Source organism: Equus asinus, chromosome 8 (assembly GCF_041296235.1).
Source record: "Equus asinus isolate D_3611 breed Donkey chromosome 8, EquAss-T2T_v2, whole genome shotgun sequence".
In the NCBI taxonomy this organism is placed as follows: Eukaryota; Metazoa; Chordata; class Mammalia; order Perissodactyla; family Equidae; genus Equus; species Equus asinus.
In genome coordinates this window covers 22,366,843-22,383,140 of record NC_091797.1, presented here as the reverse complement: position 1 = coordinate 22,383,140, position 16,298 = coordinate 22,366,843, and the positions used below count along the sequence as shown (strand labels likewise).

Sequence of the window (16,298 nt, the reverse complement as noted above, 5' to 3'; positions counted from 1 at the left end):
TAAGGAATATATGGGAAATCTCTGTACCTTCCCCCCAATTTTGCTGCAAACTTGAAACTGCTCTGAAAAAGTAAATTCTATCAAAATGTGTGTCGGGGGCGGGGGTTCTAACAACATGGAAGTAAGTTATTGGGCATCTTTTGGGCTGTAGTAAGGCAAGCCATAGGGAACAGATCAAGCCCTGGCTCTGCCACTTTCCTGTCGTGTGGCCTCGGGCAGGTCACTTGATCTCTCTGAGCCTCAGTTTCTTCCCCCGTGGGATGGAACTGCAGTGGTTGGGTGGACGGAGTGGAGTGCGCAGGTTAAGCCCCTGCCATTCAGCCTGGTGCTCTGTTTCCCGGAGAGGACAGTTGCCCTCTAGCAGGGCCAGTGACTGGGAAAAGCCTTTGCGGACCGTGAAGGGCTCTTCAGACGGGAGGGAGTTTGGCATCCACCTCCTGGTGTGGGAGTGGCACCCTGAGCCCCCCTGGTACCATGAGAGAGGATTGGGTTTAGGGGTCAGGTTGGGGGTGGGAGGGGCTCACCCGGGTAAACGGCTCCGTGGTGGAGCAGCTGAGGTGCAGCTGGGCCTGCGGCCTGGGAGGCGGTCTTGTGGGCACCTCCTCCCCCAGCCCACGCCTCAGGTCTGCAGCTGGGTCCTGCCTCCTCTCAGGTGCGCCATGGCCCGGACTTGGCTGCTGCTTCTCCTGGCCCTCGGGTGTCCAGCCCTGCCCACCGGTGAGCCCCCTCCCGGCATGCCTCTCTGTGCCCGTCCGTTAGTCTACTCAAGCCCACTGCGTGGCTCTGAGCCTCCCTGGGGGTGGGTGGGATGCAGGGAAGCAGGACAGAGCCACGGGGGCCTGCGGGGACGGTCTCCACAGAAGCCCATCACTGCCTTCCCTAGTGTACTCCACCTCCCAGCTACCTCGCTCCAGGCCCCAGATCCTGCTCCCCTGGAGTCCACAGCGGTGGTGGAGGGCGGTCACCTCTTGGAGGTATAGGGAAACAAGAGCAAGCTGGATGGGCGTCCACTGCTGGGGTGGGGGGGAAGCTTGGAGGGAGGGTGTAGCCGGGCTGTGTTATGCGATATGGGTGATGGGACATGAGCATTGTGAGGCCCTCTCCTGTCCTTCCTGGCCTGGCCTCCTGACCTCAGGGTGCCTTATTCCAACAGGGCTCAGAGTGTCTCAGGTTCACTCCCAGATCCCCCTTATCAGTGGGCTCTCAGGAGATGTCCCAAGGCCTCGGTGACTTCCCCGGGGTATTTACCCCGAGTCCTCCACAGAACAAGGTTGGAGCCAAATGACTCAAATTTTGAGAATTCCAGCTTCAGTTAGAAGCAGGTGCGTGTTTGCCTGTGTCAGGGGGAAAGGTCCTTGACCTTTGAGTCAGGGTGTTTTCTTGATCTGAAGCTAGCCCCAGTATGACACAGGCTCTCCCTCGCTAGGGAGACAAACCATACCCGTGTGGAGCAGGGAGAGCCCATGGCAGGAGGCCCGAGCTCTGGGAAGGAAGCAGCCAGGGTGAGAAGGAGCAATACTGAGAGGCTTCCTGGAGGAGGTGGAGGCTGAGCTCGACTTGGAGAGTGTCTCTATCTGTACGACTGAAAAGGCTCAGGAGGTTGAGGGTCCTGGAGTTAACTCCCAGCCTTCCCTACTCCCTTTGTTTGTGATACCTTATTAATATTAGTATCGATAATAATACTAATAACTATCTGCTAAGGCATTTTACATTCATGATCTTTACAACAAAATTCTATTGGGCTGGTATTATTAACCTCGTTGTATTGATGGGACAATTGAGACTCAGTAAATTCAATGGAGGAGTTAGGGGGCTGGCCTGGTGGCGCAGCGGTTAAGTGCGCATGTTCCGCTTCAGTGGCCTGGGGTTCCCCAGTTGGGACCCTGGGGGCGGACGTGGCACCGCTTGGCAAGCCATGGCATCCCACACATAAAGTAGAGGAAGATGGGCATGGATGTTAGCTCAGGCCCAGTCTCCCTCAGCAAAAAGAGGAGGATTGGCAGCAGATGTTAGCTCAGGGCCAATCTTCCTCAAAATAAATAAATAAATAAATAAGTAAAAATAATAAAATTTTAAAAATTTAAATAAATAAATAAATGGAGGAGTCAGTAATCAACCCAACTCTGTCTGAGGCCTGTCCCAGGCTTGGGCCACTGTGTCACATAGCAAAATCTTAGTTATCCTTCCAAGGGTGGGGTGGTCTGTGGGATTTGGGGTCACAGAGACCCGAATTCAAATCCTGAGTTACCATCCATGTGCTTCTGGTCAATTATTTGACCTTCAAGAACTCCTTCCTGAGCAGCCTCCTGTCCTATTTCCCCATGAGATTCTCTGGCACCCTTCCCACACCCTGGGGCATTTCCTTAGCCTGGCTGTGCTTAACTCATGGTGTGAATTTGTTTGTAGGTTTGTTTGTTTTTTGTGTTTTTGTTTGGTTTTTCGTATTTGTTTTTTGAGGAAGATTAGCCCTGAGCTAACCTCTGCTGCCAATCCTCCTCTTTTTTACTGAGGAAGACTGGCCCTGAGCTAACATCTGTACCCATCTTCCTCTACTTTAGATGTGGGACGCCTGCCAAAGCATGGCATGCCAAGCGGTGCCAAGTCTGAACCCGGGATCCGAACCAGCGAACCCTGGGCTGCCGAAGCGGAACGTGCAAACTTAACCGCTGGCCACTGGGCCAGCCCGGTTTGTAGGTTTTAACCTTTGAGATTTTATTGATATGACAAGATACCCAACCTTTCAAAAATAACATTTTGTTATGTATTAAATGAGTCATCTTTACTGAAAAGAATAAGTTTGTGTAAAATCAGGACTATTCTGGAAAATATAGGACAGAGATGACTTATTTTTCTTTTTTTAAATTATGAAATAATACAGACATACACTTTAAATGGGTGAATTATATGGCATGTAAATTACATCTAAACAAAGCTATTAAAAATACTGCAGACTTATAGAAAAGACTCAAGAATAATACAACACAGGCATACTCAACTCAGATTAACAAATGGTTAAAATTATTCCATATTTGAATCAGATATACTTTTTAAAGGAACAAAAATGTACAGATAAATTTGAAGCCCTTTTTGATTTCATTCCAGATCCTATTTCCTTCCCTTCCTCCCCAGATGTAACCACTCTCCTGAGGCTGGCACGACAAGGTATTATAAGTATTTGTTTATGCATCTGCTATCTTTCCCATGGGACTGAGTTCCTTAAAGGCAGGGACAATATCTTAATTAATGTTGTTTCCTCAGTGCCTGGCACAGAAAGGTTCAGATATGATAGATAGGTGTATGGGAGGATGGATGGATGGATGGACATACAGATGGAAGGTAGAGAGAATAGATGTAGGAAAGATGGCGATAGAAGGATGAATGAAAAGATGGAGGGAAGGAAGAGTGGTTAGATGGGTAAATGCAAGGAGAGAGGGATGGATGAGTGGGTAGAAGGATAAATAGATGGATAGTAGAAGGATAGATGGAAGGATAGAAACTCAGACGCAAGGATAGAAGTCTGCAATGAGATGCTGGCCTGGGAGGGCACAGACAGATGCAGCCCCCAACAAGTGTGTGCTTTCTTGCAGGTGTGCGTGGCACCCCCTTCCCCTCCCTGGCCCCACCAATCACGCTGCTGGTAGATGGGAAGCAGCAGACACTGGTGGTCTGCCTGGTCCTCGATGCTGCACCCCCTGGCCTTGAGAGCTCCATCTGGTTCTCAGCTGGCAATGGCAGCGCACTGGACGCCTTCACCTACGGCCCTTCCCTAGCAGAAGATGGCACCTGGACCAGCTTGGCCCAGCTCTCCCTGCCCTCTGAGGAACTGGCAGCCTGGGAGACCTTGGTCTGCCACACTGGGCCTGGGGCTGGGGACCACAGCCGGAGCACACAGCCCCTACAGCTCTCAGGTGGGGACCGAGCCTGGGCCCCTGTGGATGCTCCCTGCCCTGGAACACACCCTGGAACGAGGATATGGTGGGAGGGAGGGCAGGCTCCAGGCCTGGGGGCATGAAGGGTGTCCAAGTGCTGACATCTAGGTGAAGTGATTCCTGGGCTCAGAGCAGGGTGGCCTAAGGGCCCTGAGTCCTGGGATTTGCAACTGTAATATCTCATTCAAATCCAGGCTGATGTTTGACTTCCAAGAGGTAATAATGACTCCTCCCTCCTGGGGTTGAGATATACATACATACTGAGGTATATATATTAACCCTATCACTGAGGGTTAATATCTCTCTTTATATACCTAATGTTTTGTTTTTGTTTTTGTTTTTTTGTTGCTGAGGAAAACTGGCCATGAGCTAACATCCGTGCCCATCTTCCTCTATTTTATGTGGGACACCTGCCACAGCACAGCTTGACAAACAGTGTGTGGGTCCGCACCCAGGATCCGGACCTGCGAACCCTGGGCCACCAAAGTGGAACATGCGAACTTAACCCACTGCGCCACCAGGCTGGCCCTATACCTAGTGTTAATATCTATATCTATATATATCACCCTATTTATGACACCCTACCTATTAGAGCCAAATATAATTAAATAATAAATTGCTATCACTTACTTAATGCCAGGCACTGTTGTAAACACTTTACATTTATGAAGTAGGTCATATTATTTTCCTCATTTTATGGGCACAGAGAGGTTGAGTAACATGTCCAAATCCAGCTATTATTACTGACCAGATGATTTTCTTCCTCTTTTCGGATTATGTTAATTTTGTCATCTTCGCAATGAGACTATTTATTGAATAAATGCCCTGGCTTCCAAAGAAGGCTGCTAAGAAAACTGATTCCCTGTCTAAAAGTGCCAAGGCACCTCAGCCTCCCCGGGGCACAGAAGGGGGGCCAGCGAGGAGGGAGGGAGAGCTGGGCCCCTCCGAGGACATTTAGCAAATGGCTCAGGTTCTGCTGCTGGTTCATTTGTCCATTTAGCCACATGCCATGAAGAGCTGCCCTGTGCCAGGGCCAGGGCATAGCATCCGGGGGGAGGGCACGGCTCATCCCAAAGGACTCACTCCCTTCTCCTTGGCTGGCAGGAGAGGCTTCCTCAGCCAGGATCTGCCTCCGGGAGCCTCTCAGGGGTGAGTACTGGGGACCAGGACCTTAGACCATGTTGGGCTGTAGCCTGTGGGTCCCACCCAGTGTTGGTGGGTTCCTTGCGGGGTTGGGGCACTGGCTAGCCTGGACCCCTGTCTTCCCGTGGGTGAGACCGGAATAGATCCTCCGACCCCAGCCTAATTCTTGCACACAGCTGAGAAGCGCAGGTGAGAGCTAACAGAGGGTCCTTGGAGCTCTCCTTGCGCAGCCCAGATGGATGGTCTCAGTGTTAGAGCCTTGGGAGTCTCTTGGGAGCCTTGGGAAACTGTCCCAAGTCCCACCACCTGCTGGACAGAGTCATGAGTCAGGTTCTCCTTCCTGACCAAATAGAGAATTTTGAGCTGGTTATTCTCCTCTGCATCAGATGTTAATTCCTGCCTGGCCTACATCTCCCTGGTTGTTGGGGAATCAAATAAAATGAAGGCTAGGAAGGTATTTGTTATTATGACCAGTAAGAGCTGAGGTTAGACACCAGGTAGGACTTTCCTTGGATTTGGGGGGGGCGGTAAAAGGGAGGAGGGATGGCAAGGGCAGAGGGCAAGGCCCTTCTGCCCTAGAGAACAGTCTCCTGTCGGGGGGGGGGGGGGGGGGGGGGGGGGGGGTGGGCTCAGGGCCAGCCTCCAGGCCCCTAACCCGCTCCTTCCCTCTCCCGCAGGGACACGGGGCCAGACGCTGCGGCTGGGGGCGCTGCGGCTGCTGCTCTTCAAGCTGCTGCTGTTTGACTTGCTCCTGACCTGCAGCCGCCTCCGCGCCCTGCCCGCCGCGCGGGGGTACCCGGCCCGGGCGCCTGGCCCGCGAGACCCCGCGACCCACGAGCCCCCCGCGGCCCCGAGGGCGGACCGTCCTTTCCTTCCGCAGCCTCTGCCCGTAGGAGAGCCCTCAGCCCCCGCCCACTGGCTTCGCCGCCGTGATGGGGGGACCACAGGCCGAGCGCTCACCCCGTCCACCCCGCCGGCGCTGCAGCCCAGGGCCGGCCGGGAAGTTCCCACCCTCCGTCCGCGTCCGGATCCCAGGAGCCCAGTCTGGGAGGAGGGGATGGTCTCTGCCAACCGAGCTTGGGCCTGAGGCTCAGGACCCCCCTCAGTATTCCTGCCTCGAGCCTTGGAGCATTTGTATGTGACCTGCCTCCTCCTGCGGACAGGAGCGTCCTGGGGGCTGGGCTCTGTCTCCCCCCTCAGACCAAGGCTTTCTGAGGGAAAAGGCTGTGTCTCTCCCGTCAGACTGGGAGATCCTTGAGGGTGCTGATGGACTCAGGCACTGGGACGTTTAGGGTGCAGATAACCGAGAACAATTAAAGCAGAGCGTAAATGACACAAACAAATGAACAATATTTTGATTCAAATCTGCCCTGGGAGGAGGGAATTTGGCAGAATTAAAGGAGGCAGAAATCTGGGAAGACTCCCTTGAGGAAGAGGGCTTCCTGAGGGTGAGACCCTGGGAATTGCAGAGTGGGGTTGGGGTTGGGGAGGACCCTGTCCCACCTCTGTCTCCTTTCCCCACAGCCAGGCATGGGGCAAGGCCCCCTCTCTGTCTCCTCATGTGGCCCAACCTCTGTGAGAGGTCAGGGCGAGGAGCCCAGAGACCCAGGAAGGCGAGGTGCTAGGCCTCTGTGAAGTCTTGTACAGACTCAGCAGAAGTGAACAGGGCCAGGATCCCAGGGTCACGGGATCGTGTCCAGTGCCAAGACCATAGATGGTAATTTCAAACTTGCACATTATTAATCCATTAAGGGTCATTATTCATTTGAAAAATATTCATTGAGCATCACCTCTGAGCCAGGCACTAAGGAGGTTTTTGTTTTGTTTTGTTTCCTAAAGAGAGTTCTTGCAGCGATAGAATATGAGGCTCCCACATTGGAGGGTACACTGTGTGTCCCCTGTTCTCCAGCACGGGCCAGAAATCCAACCTTTCCCAGGGATTCCTCGCTAGTAGTCACCCCAACGTCTGGGCGTTTTCATGTGAATCTAGATGTCCCCTGGGCAGCATAGGACAGTCTGCCGGATCAATGGTGCTCCTTTAGTCTTCCTTCTCTCAAGGCGTCAGTGGGGAACTATGCTTTAACACCCCCCACACACGTGGTGTCAATGACACCTCCAGCTTCCTTGAGCCTCTGTGCCCTCTCAGCTGCTGTTCCATGGCAACTCTCACTGTCTCCTCCCCTGCTCGCCTCTCACCAGCCTGTAAGAAGATTCGCCTACCCCTTTTTTGGATTCTTTGTCAGGGGAGGGTGTCCCACAACTTCTGGGGGTGAATCTGTCCACCGTCCCATAGGGCCTGCTCCTTCCCCAACACCAGACTGAGGGAGGAGGTAGGCTGGGGTGGGGTGGGGGCATGTCCAGCTATCTCCTCAGACTTTCTCCAGCCACTGTCCCTTCCCAGCTCTCAGCTGAGATGCTAAGCCCAGGGCTCCCGCCAAACTACTTCTTACCTCAGTAAATGTCTTCTCATTCTGCAAGAGGGCTTCCCTTAGCTTCAACACCCCTCCCCATCTTGCGCCAATCCTGCCCTGCGCCAGACTCTGAATCTCTCCTGTGGCTGGCTTAATGTTATTTCCCAGGACGGCTTGTGGGCCTACGTCAATCAAGTCTCTGCCTTCTGGGAGCTCAGAATCCACAGAAATAAATAATAGGGCAGTAAAAAGGGCTGAGGTTACACACATACAGAAAATACACACGTAAAAAGAAAATTAATGCGTGAACTTTTTACAATCTGCTCCATAAGCTTTATTCCATTAACCTATTTGAGCTTCCCAGCAACAGGCAAACCTCGAATAGCAGCTGGGAGGATCACAAAGTGATCATACAGACAGACACTGAGGCTCAGAGAGGAAGTGGTTTGTTCTAGTTCTCACTGGGAAAAATCTAGGGTTACTGGCACTAAGTTTGAAGGCTGGGGACTGTTTGAGTCGTCCTGGTCTCACCCACAGTGCCTATTAGAGTGACTGGTAGTTAGAACAATAACAATAACCAAAAAAGTAATAATAATAAAATTAAAAAACAGGTGCTCAGTAAGAGCTTGATGCATTATGACTCCAGGAGGGAAACGACGTGCAAGGAGGCGGAGAAGACAGTGAAGACGGCCTCTCGCACATCTTCCAGGACCAGCGTGCAGGACCACGTCCCACTCAGGCCCTGTCAGCTGCTTCCCTCCCTCTTGTCCTGGTCCTCCAGCCCCGCCCAGAGCCACCGTTAGGGGGTGGGAAAAGATGTTGCCATAGGTCGCTGAGGACACCATCCGCCCTCTCATTGGCTGAGGCCGAAAAAAGCTCGGCCTCCCATTCGCTAAAGGACAAGCCCCGAAAAGCCCATTGGCTGCGCCGTCCGCGGGCCCCCGTCGGCTCCGGGGGCGGGCCGCGGAGCGAGCGCGCGAGGGGCTCGCGGTTGCCCCGGTTACGCCGAGGCACGTGTGCAGTCCCGGAAGCGGCTCCGGGAAGCTGCCCAGCGAGCGCCGCGGGAGGGAGCGCAGCCTGGTCCGCTCGGGTTGGGTCCGGCTGGGCCATGGAGCCGTTGGCTGAGCCCGCTCCCCGGCCCGGGCCTGGGCCCCGCTGTGTCCTGCTTCTCCCCCTGCTGCTGCTGCTGCTGCTGCTGCTGCTGCCCGCGCCGGACCTGGGCCCGAGGCAGGCCCAGGCCGAGGAGACCGACTGGGTTCGACTGCCCAGCAAATGCGAAGGTGAGGGGGCGGGGCCCTCGGGGAGTATCTGCCGGCGGGCGGGGCTTGCGGAGAAGGGTCAGGGGGATGGAAGGTCCTGGGCTTCTGAGCGAGAGTCTCTTCGTTCATTGAAACTACTGTGTGCCTGGCACCGTGCCGGACGCTGGGGACCCAGGAGCGGGCGAGAGAGCAGGTCTCGGTGCATCTGGAGCTTACAAATCGTTAAAAAGAAGCAGTTATCCAGGATAGTAGATGCCGTGATAGAGGAAGTACAGGGCTTTGGGGACCCGGTGAGGAGCACCTCATCTATCTTAGAGATGGGAGAAAGGCTGTGTGTAGAGGGAAGTCCGGAAAGGCTTCGTACAAGAAGCCCAGAGGGTGGTTAGGAGTTAGCCGGGTGAAGAGAAGAGAAAAGAGAGGGTCCCGCTCAGGAAACCACAGAGGCAGCGGCCTGCAAGCTGAGAAGCGAAGGAAACGTTTGAGGAACTGAAACGATCCGTGTGACTGGTCTTGGGGGAAGGAGACCCTGAGACTCTCCCCTTTGTGCCCTCACTGCAACCTCGTTTGTGTAAGTGGCTGTCTCCCGCGCTAGCTGTGGGCTCCTGAGGGCAGGGACCTTATCTCAAATATTTATTCACGCAGGGCCTGGTAGGTGCCCAGTAGATGTTTTTCGAGTAAATATGCATAAACAGGGGCCTGTGGGTGTGTGTAGAGGAAGGACGAGGGTCTGAGGTCTAAGGGGCCACTGTGGGAGAAGGATAGAGCCTGAGGGAGGGAGATTTTAGGAATATGGAGAAAGAGCAAATCCCAAAGATGTAGGAGTGGAGGTGTGGAACTTTGAGGGGAGTGTCAGCAGACAAACCAGTGATCCGGGACTGTGAAGGGTCTGCCTCTCCTTCCTCCCCTCCATTCCTCGGTTTCTCCTTAGCCCTTTACAGCCACTCCTTCCTTCCCACCTTCCTAGCCCCAGGGCCCCCAGAAAGTTGGCGATAAATATATTTCATCCCAATTCAAAGCTCTCAGCAGGCCAGATGTTCCCTGAGCGCTGGAAAGTGGGGGTGGGGAGGTTTAGGACACATAATCCTTCCCTGTAAGAGATTAAAGGTGAGATGCTTTAGAGATGAGCGACCGACTGCTTGGGCTCCCAGCGTGGGTTCCAGCCTGCACCTTTACCTGTACTCCTCAAGTAGACAGTCGGGTTATGGTGCTTTCCTTTCTCCCCTCCACTGGTCCTTACCCATATCCTTTGGGGGTTTCACTTCCTCTTCTCTTCGTTTTCTATTTCATTCTGGTACCAAAGAGCCCCTGATGTTCCTCTTATTATTCTCATAACCTAAGAAGCTCACATTTCTTTTCCTTAGGAGGCATCCACTCATAGAAGCATAGAACTAGTAAGGATCTTAGAGATCAGTCTCGTCCTACCTCATTTTGTAGGTTATTGATAAAGATTAATTTAAAAGGGATTTTCAGTCACAGGATGGCTTGGCAAACTCAAACCGCTAGGGTCCTCTTACTAATGTATTCACTTTATCCTTGTTATACCTTTGTTATTAAATGCTGACCATGTCGGGCTCGCAAAGCCTGCCTCCTGGCTCAGTAGCCTGAGTGGTACAGACCTTGGCACAGAGGAAGGAGAACCTGCCCTGAAAAAGAGTGGGTGGGTGCCCACGAGGGTCTGGGATCTGTGCCATGAGTCTCCTCCAAGTCTGGTTCTGGGTAGGATCCCCAGAGGGGCTCTTGAAGAGGTAGGGTTTGCAAGAGTTGGGAAGCAAGGTTGTAGTTGATGGGTATGAGATGGGTTGATAGGTTCCAACCCCCCAGGCCTGGAACACTACATATTGAGGGCATGGGAGAAGGGGGCAAAGGAGCCAGAAAAATGCTGAGCTTGTACAGCGTACAGGACAAAAGGGTGGGGGGGAGCCCAGACGGTTTTGGATGGAGAGCCAGGGAGGTGAGGCACCCTCAATTCATTGCAGATCTGAGATCACCAGCTTATATTTTGGAATTGTTGTGTTCCAAGTTCTCCAAGCCATCCATTAATGTATATGTTACAGAATTTCACCAAGCAAGCCTCCAGGGGATGTATTTGTTTTGGTGGTAAATTGATTTTCTACCAAACTCTACTGAATGTTGTAACGATGCTGATGGCATCTAGCCTGCAGACCATATTCCACTCAGAGGCACTGGAAGCTGTTCACCCACGAACACAGTCTCTCTCAGCAATATATCAACTATCCAATACATACACAGTCCCAGCCTAGAAGAAGGCAGGAAAATTCCAGTACATGATACTCATTTCGGGTATCCTTGGAGTCTAATTGGAGAGACACATGAGGTGACCGAAGGCCTTTAGTGAGAGCCTGGATCCTGCAGAGTCCAGGAGTGAAATCAAGAGCAGGTGGGATTAGTCCAGAGGGCTTCCTGGGGGAGGAGGCTTTTAAGATGAGATTGGGAGAATGGGCAGAAGAGCCCCACAGCCCCTAGAGAACCTTAAGCACTTTCCCGAGGTCTCAGGTACTTCACGCTTTCAGTGGTAGCATCCTTATGCAGTGGCAATTATTTGTTTATACTTCTTTCTGCTCCATTAGACTGAGTGTCTGGAAGGGAGGGACCTTGTTTTCATCTCTGTGTCCCCAGGCAGTACCTGACACACAGGAGTCGCTCAGTAACTGTTAGAGGAAGTGTAAGAGGAAATGAGAAAATAAATGTTCAGAAACAGCAGAAACAAGGCCTCTGGAGGGAATGGAGCAAATTAACTTGGTAGGAATAGAGAGCTGGTGTTGGAACAACATATGAAACCAAGTAATAAAACAGTCGTAAAGGACGTTTTGGGGACAATTGGGGAAATCTGAATATGGACCGAGTATTAGATGATATTGGAATTATTGTTCATTTTCCGAGTATCATAATTATTTTGTGTTTAGGTAGGAGAAGGTCCTTGTTCTCACAAGATGCATGATGACATATTTAGGGGTGAAAGGTCATGATGTCTGCAACTTTCAAAGTGGCTTAGCAAAAACAGTGTATATATTGTTGAGGTAGATTATTGTCGCATTATTTTGTGCCTTGGAGAGAGATTGTGGTAAATTATTAGCAGCTGTTGAATACGGGCAGAAGGTATATACTTATTCATGGTACTCTTTCAGCTTTTTTATGTTTGAAAATTTTAAAAGAAAAATGATTGCTGGGAGCTGAGAGAAATGACGTGAGTAGGATGAGGGCTAGGAGTGGACATGGGACAGTGGATCTTGGAGCCAGGTTTCACCCAGTGGACTCCATTTGGTGGTCTGGTGCTACCTCCTTCCCCGCCCAGAGCGTTGACGCAGTCTGGGAGAGGTGGCCACTTGAGTCTGTTTTGCTGGGAGCTGGCTCCCGTCGAAGACTCACATGTACTCAGTAGGCTGTGCTGTGTCTCCCTCCCCCAGTGTGTAAATATGTCGCCGTGGAGCTGAAGTCAGCCTTCGAGGAGACTGGCAAGACCAAGGAGGTGATTGACACTGGCTATGGCATCCTGGACCGGAAGGCCTCCGGAGTCAAGTACACCAAGTCGTGAGTGAATGGGGGGACCCACTGGCCTGGCCTGCTTTGTTCCTTAGAGCTTCAGTGGCTTGGAGTTCCCTTCTCCCTTCCAGCTAGGCAAAACCACCAAAGGGAGGCAGCTCTAACTGAGAACTAAGTTAGCCCACTACTTCTACCCCCAGCTAATAGTGTGGGGGTAGAAATCCCTTAACTCCTTCAGACATCCCTGAACTCCCTGGGCTTCAGATTCCTCATCTGTAAAAGCAAGACTCTTGGACCTCATCAGTGACTCCCAGACTCTTGGATTTGCAATTTTAAAAAATACAAATAACATAGGATTACCAGCTTTTAATTTGGCCAGGTATAAACATTACAAATAAACCAACAAATACCTCCATCAGCAATGATCATCCTTTCAAAATGAAATGATATTTTAACATCAAAATTTAATTCATTTTGCTTTATAAAAAATATCTGAATACCGAATCCTTTAGCTTTATGAAAAAATTCCTTCCCATAGAGCTGTTAAAATTTTGTCTCTCTGGTCTGTGTTCCAGCATCTCAGAGCCCCCAGACCAGATGACCTATCTTCCTTCCAGCTCTGACCTCCCGTTGGTGAGATGCGCAGGTGCTGGGGTAGCAGGGCTGGAGGGACGGACCGCTGATCCTCTGGGGCGAGGAGGGGAACTCAGTCCCTCTTGTGCTGCTGTCTCGGCAGGGACTTGCGGTTAATCGAAGTCACTGAGACCATTTGCAAGAGGCTCCTGGACTACAGCCTGCACAAGGAGAGGACCGGCAGCAACCGCTTTGCCAAGGTTGGATTTGTGCTTGTCCTTCATCCCCGCTGGGGCCAGGCCTGCATGCATCTAAGTGTGTCTGCTGATATGGGTGTCATTGGAAGATCAGTGCCTTGGGAGCTTCCTTCCTTGGCCTCATCCCATGCTTCATTGATTGCTGTTTGCACTCCTCCCCTCCTGAGTGGCCTGACTTTTCCGTGGCAGTCGGCACATTCCTAATGGCCTGGGCCTGCCCATCAGGGTTCTGCCTCAGCCTGAGACAGAAATGCTGCAGGCTGGCAGTCCCCGTGGAGGCCTAAGCACTGTGCAGGAAGAACTCAGGAGATACAAACTGGCCAGGCTTAGAGACAGATTGCCCTGTCTTTCCTCTCGGCCCACAGGGCCCTGGACCTCCCTCAGGCTGCCTATGTGACCTTTAAGGCACCTACTATGTGCATAAATGCTTCTCTTCTCTCCCTGGAGAATGAGCTGCTGACAACAAGGCCCATATTTCTTGGTCTCTACATCTTCAGGGCCTGGCACATTTTAAGACGGTTGTCTCCCACATTGGTGCACCTAAGTACCTTCTAACAAAGCAGATCAGTCAGAAACCCCTGCAAACCCTAGAGGGATAGTCTCAAGCAGCAGAAGTCTTAGGTTTTATTTTTCTAATTTGTATGAATTTTGTCCTCTACTTGGTAATATATCCATGTTTGCCTTAATGTAAAAGTGTTTAACATTATTTTCTGTAGCAGAAAAGTTGGAAACAACCTAACCATTGGCCAGTAGGGGGTGGTTAAATAAATGGATCTGGCCATTCAGTGGACTGCTCTGCAACGGTAAAGCAGAATGTGGTACTCTTTACAGACTGAACTAGAGTTATCTCCCAGGTCTAGTGAGTACAAAAGGCAAGGCGCAGAACAGTGTACATGAAACATACTACTGCTAACATAGAAAGCGGCGGAGGGGGATATATTTGTATGGATCTCTGCTTGTATTTGTGTTCATTATCTCTGAAAAGATAGAGGAAGTAGATGCTATGTTGTCTCTAGGGAGAATACCTAGGTTAGCTGACAGAAATATTTTTTACTGAACAGAGTCCTCCCCGCCTCACCTGTGCCCTCCTCCCACCGAGGAAAGACACAAGCCCTAGAAAGAACCCGAAACAGGGAGTGGGCCTAGCCCCTTGAGGGGAGAGAGCCAAGACAAACTTATTTCCTGGAAAACAACTGTACGTTCAAAGGATCTGAGGGCAAGAGCAGACCTTTTCGAAAGGAGGAGGTGTGGAGAGGCAGGACAGGGGGTGTGTGTCTGTGTGTTTGTAGGGGTTATGGGAAGCAGGCCTAAAAGGGGAGAGGAAGGTGAGGTCAAGTGTGAAGAGCCCTCGAGGGTCCTGACTTAGAGCTGGGTGCTTGGGCCCCCCGCACCACCAGGAGAGGAGGGTGGGAGGTAGGGCAGTGTCTCTGCGCCTCATGTCTGGTCGCTTCTTCCAGGGCATGTCAGAGACCTTTGAGACGCTGCACAACCTCGTACACAAAGGGGTCAAGGTGGTGATGGACATCCCCTACGAGCTGTGGAACGAGACCTCTGCAGAGGTGGCCGACCTCAAAAAGCAGGTACAGGCCTTGTAGCTCTCAGAGGCTGCTGTGGCCCACAGGGCTGGGTGGGGATCGGGGCTGCAGCTGTGGAAGCCCACCAAGAGTTGGGGGACGTTGGTCAAGTGCTTCGCCTCTCTGGCTTCAGTTTCCTCAGGAGAATCACAGCCCCTGCTGTGGGTCGTGAGGCTCCGCGGAGCTCCGCCAGGAGCGAGTCAGCGTGGGGGCTTTGCCAACGCCAGGTGTTGTGATTAATAGTGCGACGTGCTGGTGGAAGAGTTTGAGGAGGTGATCGAGGACTGGTACAGGAACCACCAGGAGGAGGACCTCACTCAGTTCCTCTGCGCCAACCACGTGCTGAAGGGCAAGGACACCAGTGAGTCTGAGGCAGGGAGAAGGCAGGGTGGGTCGGCCCTCGATTTTATTGCTTGCTCCCCCTCAGGGGAGGTGGGTAGGGAAAGGATGGAAAAGAAATAAGGAATAGGGGTCATCATAGCATCTCTGCCCACAGGGAGCTTGATGGGACGGGGTGGGGGGAAGAGGCACTGAAACCAGGTGCAGAATAACCTGCGACAATTCGGCTGCCCCAGAGGGGCCTGGGCCGCAGTGAGGCGGGAGGTAGGGATGGTGACCTCAGCCGCCACTTCCAGTGGCCCCCTAATCAGTGCTCCTCACCCAGCAATCCAGTCTGTTAAGGGTCTCTCTCTTCCTCACCCCAGGTTGCCTGGCAGAGCAGTGGTCTGGCAAGAAGGGGGACACAGCCGCCCTGGGAGGGAAGAAGTCCAAGAAGAAGAGCAGCAGGACCAAGGCTTTGGGCAGTGGCAGCAAACAGAGGAAGGAGCTGGGGGACCTCGAGGGAGACCCCAGCCCCGAGGAGGATGAGGGCATCCAGAAGGCATCCCCGCTCACACACAGCCCCCCTGATGAGCTCTGAGCCTAACCCAGTGCCCCTGTACCAAGAGCCGTGACCGGGCAGCTGAAGAGCTGGGGCATGGCTCTAGCAGGCAGAGACAGCTCTCCTGGCCTTGGGGCCTCCCTGCCTCAGCTGTGCCCTCTTCCTCACGGGGACAGACACGAGCTGGGAAGAACTCAGATGGGCTGCCATCAGCACGCGCTGGCCTTTTCCCTCTGCTGAGCGTTTCTCTCCTGACCCAGGCTTCAGTCAGGCCGTGCGATTGCAGGCCTGCCAAGGGTGCTGGTGTGAACGCAGGAGGGGCAGGTGTCGAGCTGGACCCCAGGACTGGAGCCTTCCGGAGCCCTGCAGAGGTCACACCTGGCCTTCACCTCCCCTCACTCCTCCCCTACAGGGAAGCAAGATTGCAGGCCCCAACTCCTCCTCTCTGCTCACCCCCTCCTGTGGACACCTTGTGCTCTGCCCGGCCCTCCCCAGGGCTCACAGAGTAAAAACCTTTTGGTCTTTTTTGTTCCGATTTCTGAGTCCCCTTCAGCTCCTCAGAAGGGCCTGGAGCTCCTTGTTGCTCTTCCCTGCTGCTTACCTTCTAGTGTCTGGGCTGAGGGTGCGGAGGTGGTTCTCCTCCTCCCATTTTTGAGGCTGGACCTTCCAACTGTGGGGAACCGCGTGTGCAGGGAGGGCCTGTGTACTTTTGGGATGAGGGGTGGGTCTGGGCATGGCGTGAGGCCCGGCGCAGTGCTCTGGCCCTGCCCT

General features: G+C 52.8%; 2 protein-coding genes and 1 long non-coding RNA gene across 6 annotated transcripts; 2 read left to right on the top strand and 1 right to left on the bottom strand.

Moving 5' to 3' along the window:
* Window positions 1–648: 648 nt before the first annotated feature.
* On the top strand, window positions 649–6,403 carry PTCRA (pre T cell antigen receptor alpha). Its single transcript, XM_070516828.1, has 6 exons — window positions 649–717; window positions 2,559–2,690; window positions 3,103–3,162; window positions 3,588–3,908; window positions 5,034–5,078; window positions 5,750–6,403. Exons 1-6 carry the CDS (start codon window positions 660–662, stop codon window positions 6,157–6,159), a joined length of 1,026 nt encoding a protein of 341 aa, XP_070372929.1. The 5' UTR covers window positions 649–659; the 3' UTR covers window positions 6,160–6,403.
* Window positions 6,404–8,408: 2,005 nt separating this feature from the next.
* Window positions 8,409–16,062, top strand: CNPY3 (canopy FGF signaling regulator 3). 4 transcript variants are annotated; one of them, XR_011504968.1, is made up of 7 exons: window positions 8,461–8,763; window positions 12,168–12,291; window positions 12,819–12,876; window positions 12,980–13,076; window positions 14,531–14,653; window positions 14,891–15,008; window positions 15,352–16,062. XR_011504968.1 is itself a non-coding variant. In XM_070514932.1 (7 exons), the coding sequence occupies exons 1-7, from the start codon at window positions 8,592–8,594 to the stop codon at window positions 15,564–15,566; spliced, it is 945 nt and encodes a 314-aa protein (XP_070371033.1). In that variant the 5' UTR covers window positions 8,461–8,591; the 3' UTR covers window positions 15,567–16,062. The 4 variants fall into 4 exon arrangements, 2 of the variants coding, with proteins under 2 accessions (XP_014692873.3, XP_070371033.1); XR_011504969.1 differs by having other exon boundaries at window positions 14,781–15,008; XM_070514932.1 differs by having other exon boundaries at window positions 12,819–12,877; window positions 12,943–13,076.
* LOC139045831 (uncharacterized) lies at window positions 12,688–16,293 on the bottom strand. The gene is made up of 2 exons (XR_011504970.1): window positions 16,129–16,293; window positions 12,688–14,989 (listed from the first exon to the last, which is right to left on the bottom strand). It is a non-coding gene; the product is annotated as an uncharacterized lncRNA (long non-coding RNA).
* Window positions 16,294–16,298: the final 5 nt, after the last annotated feature.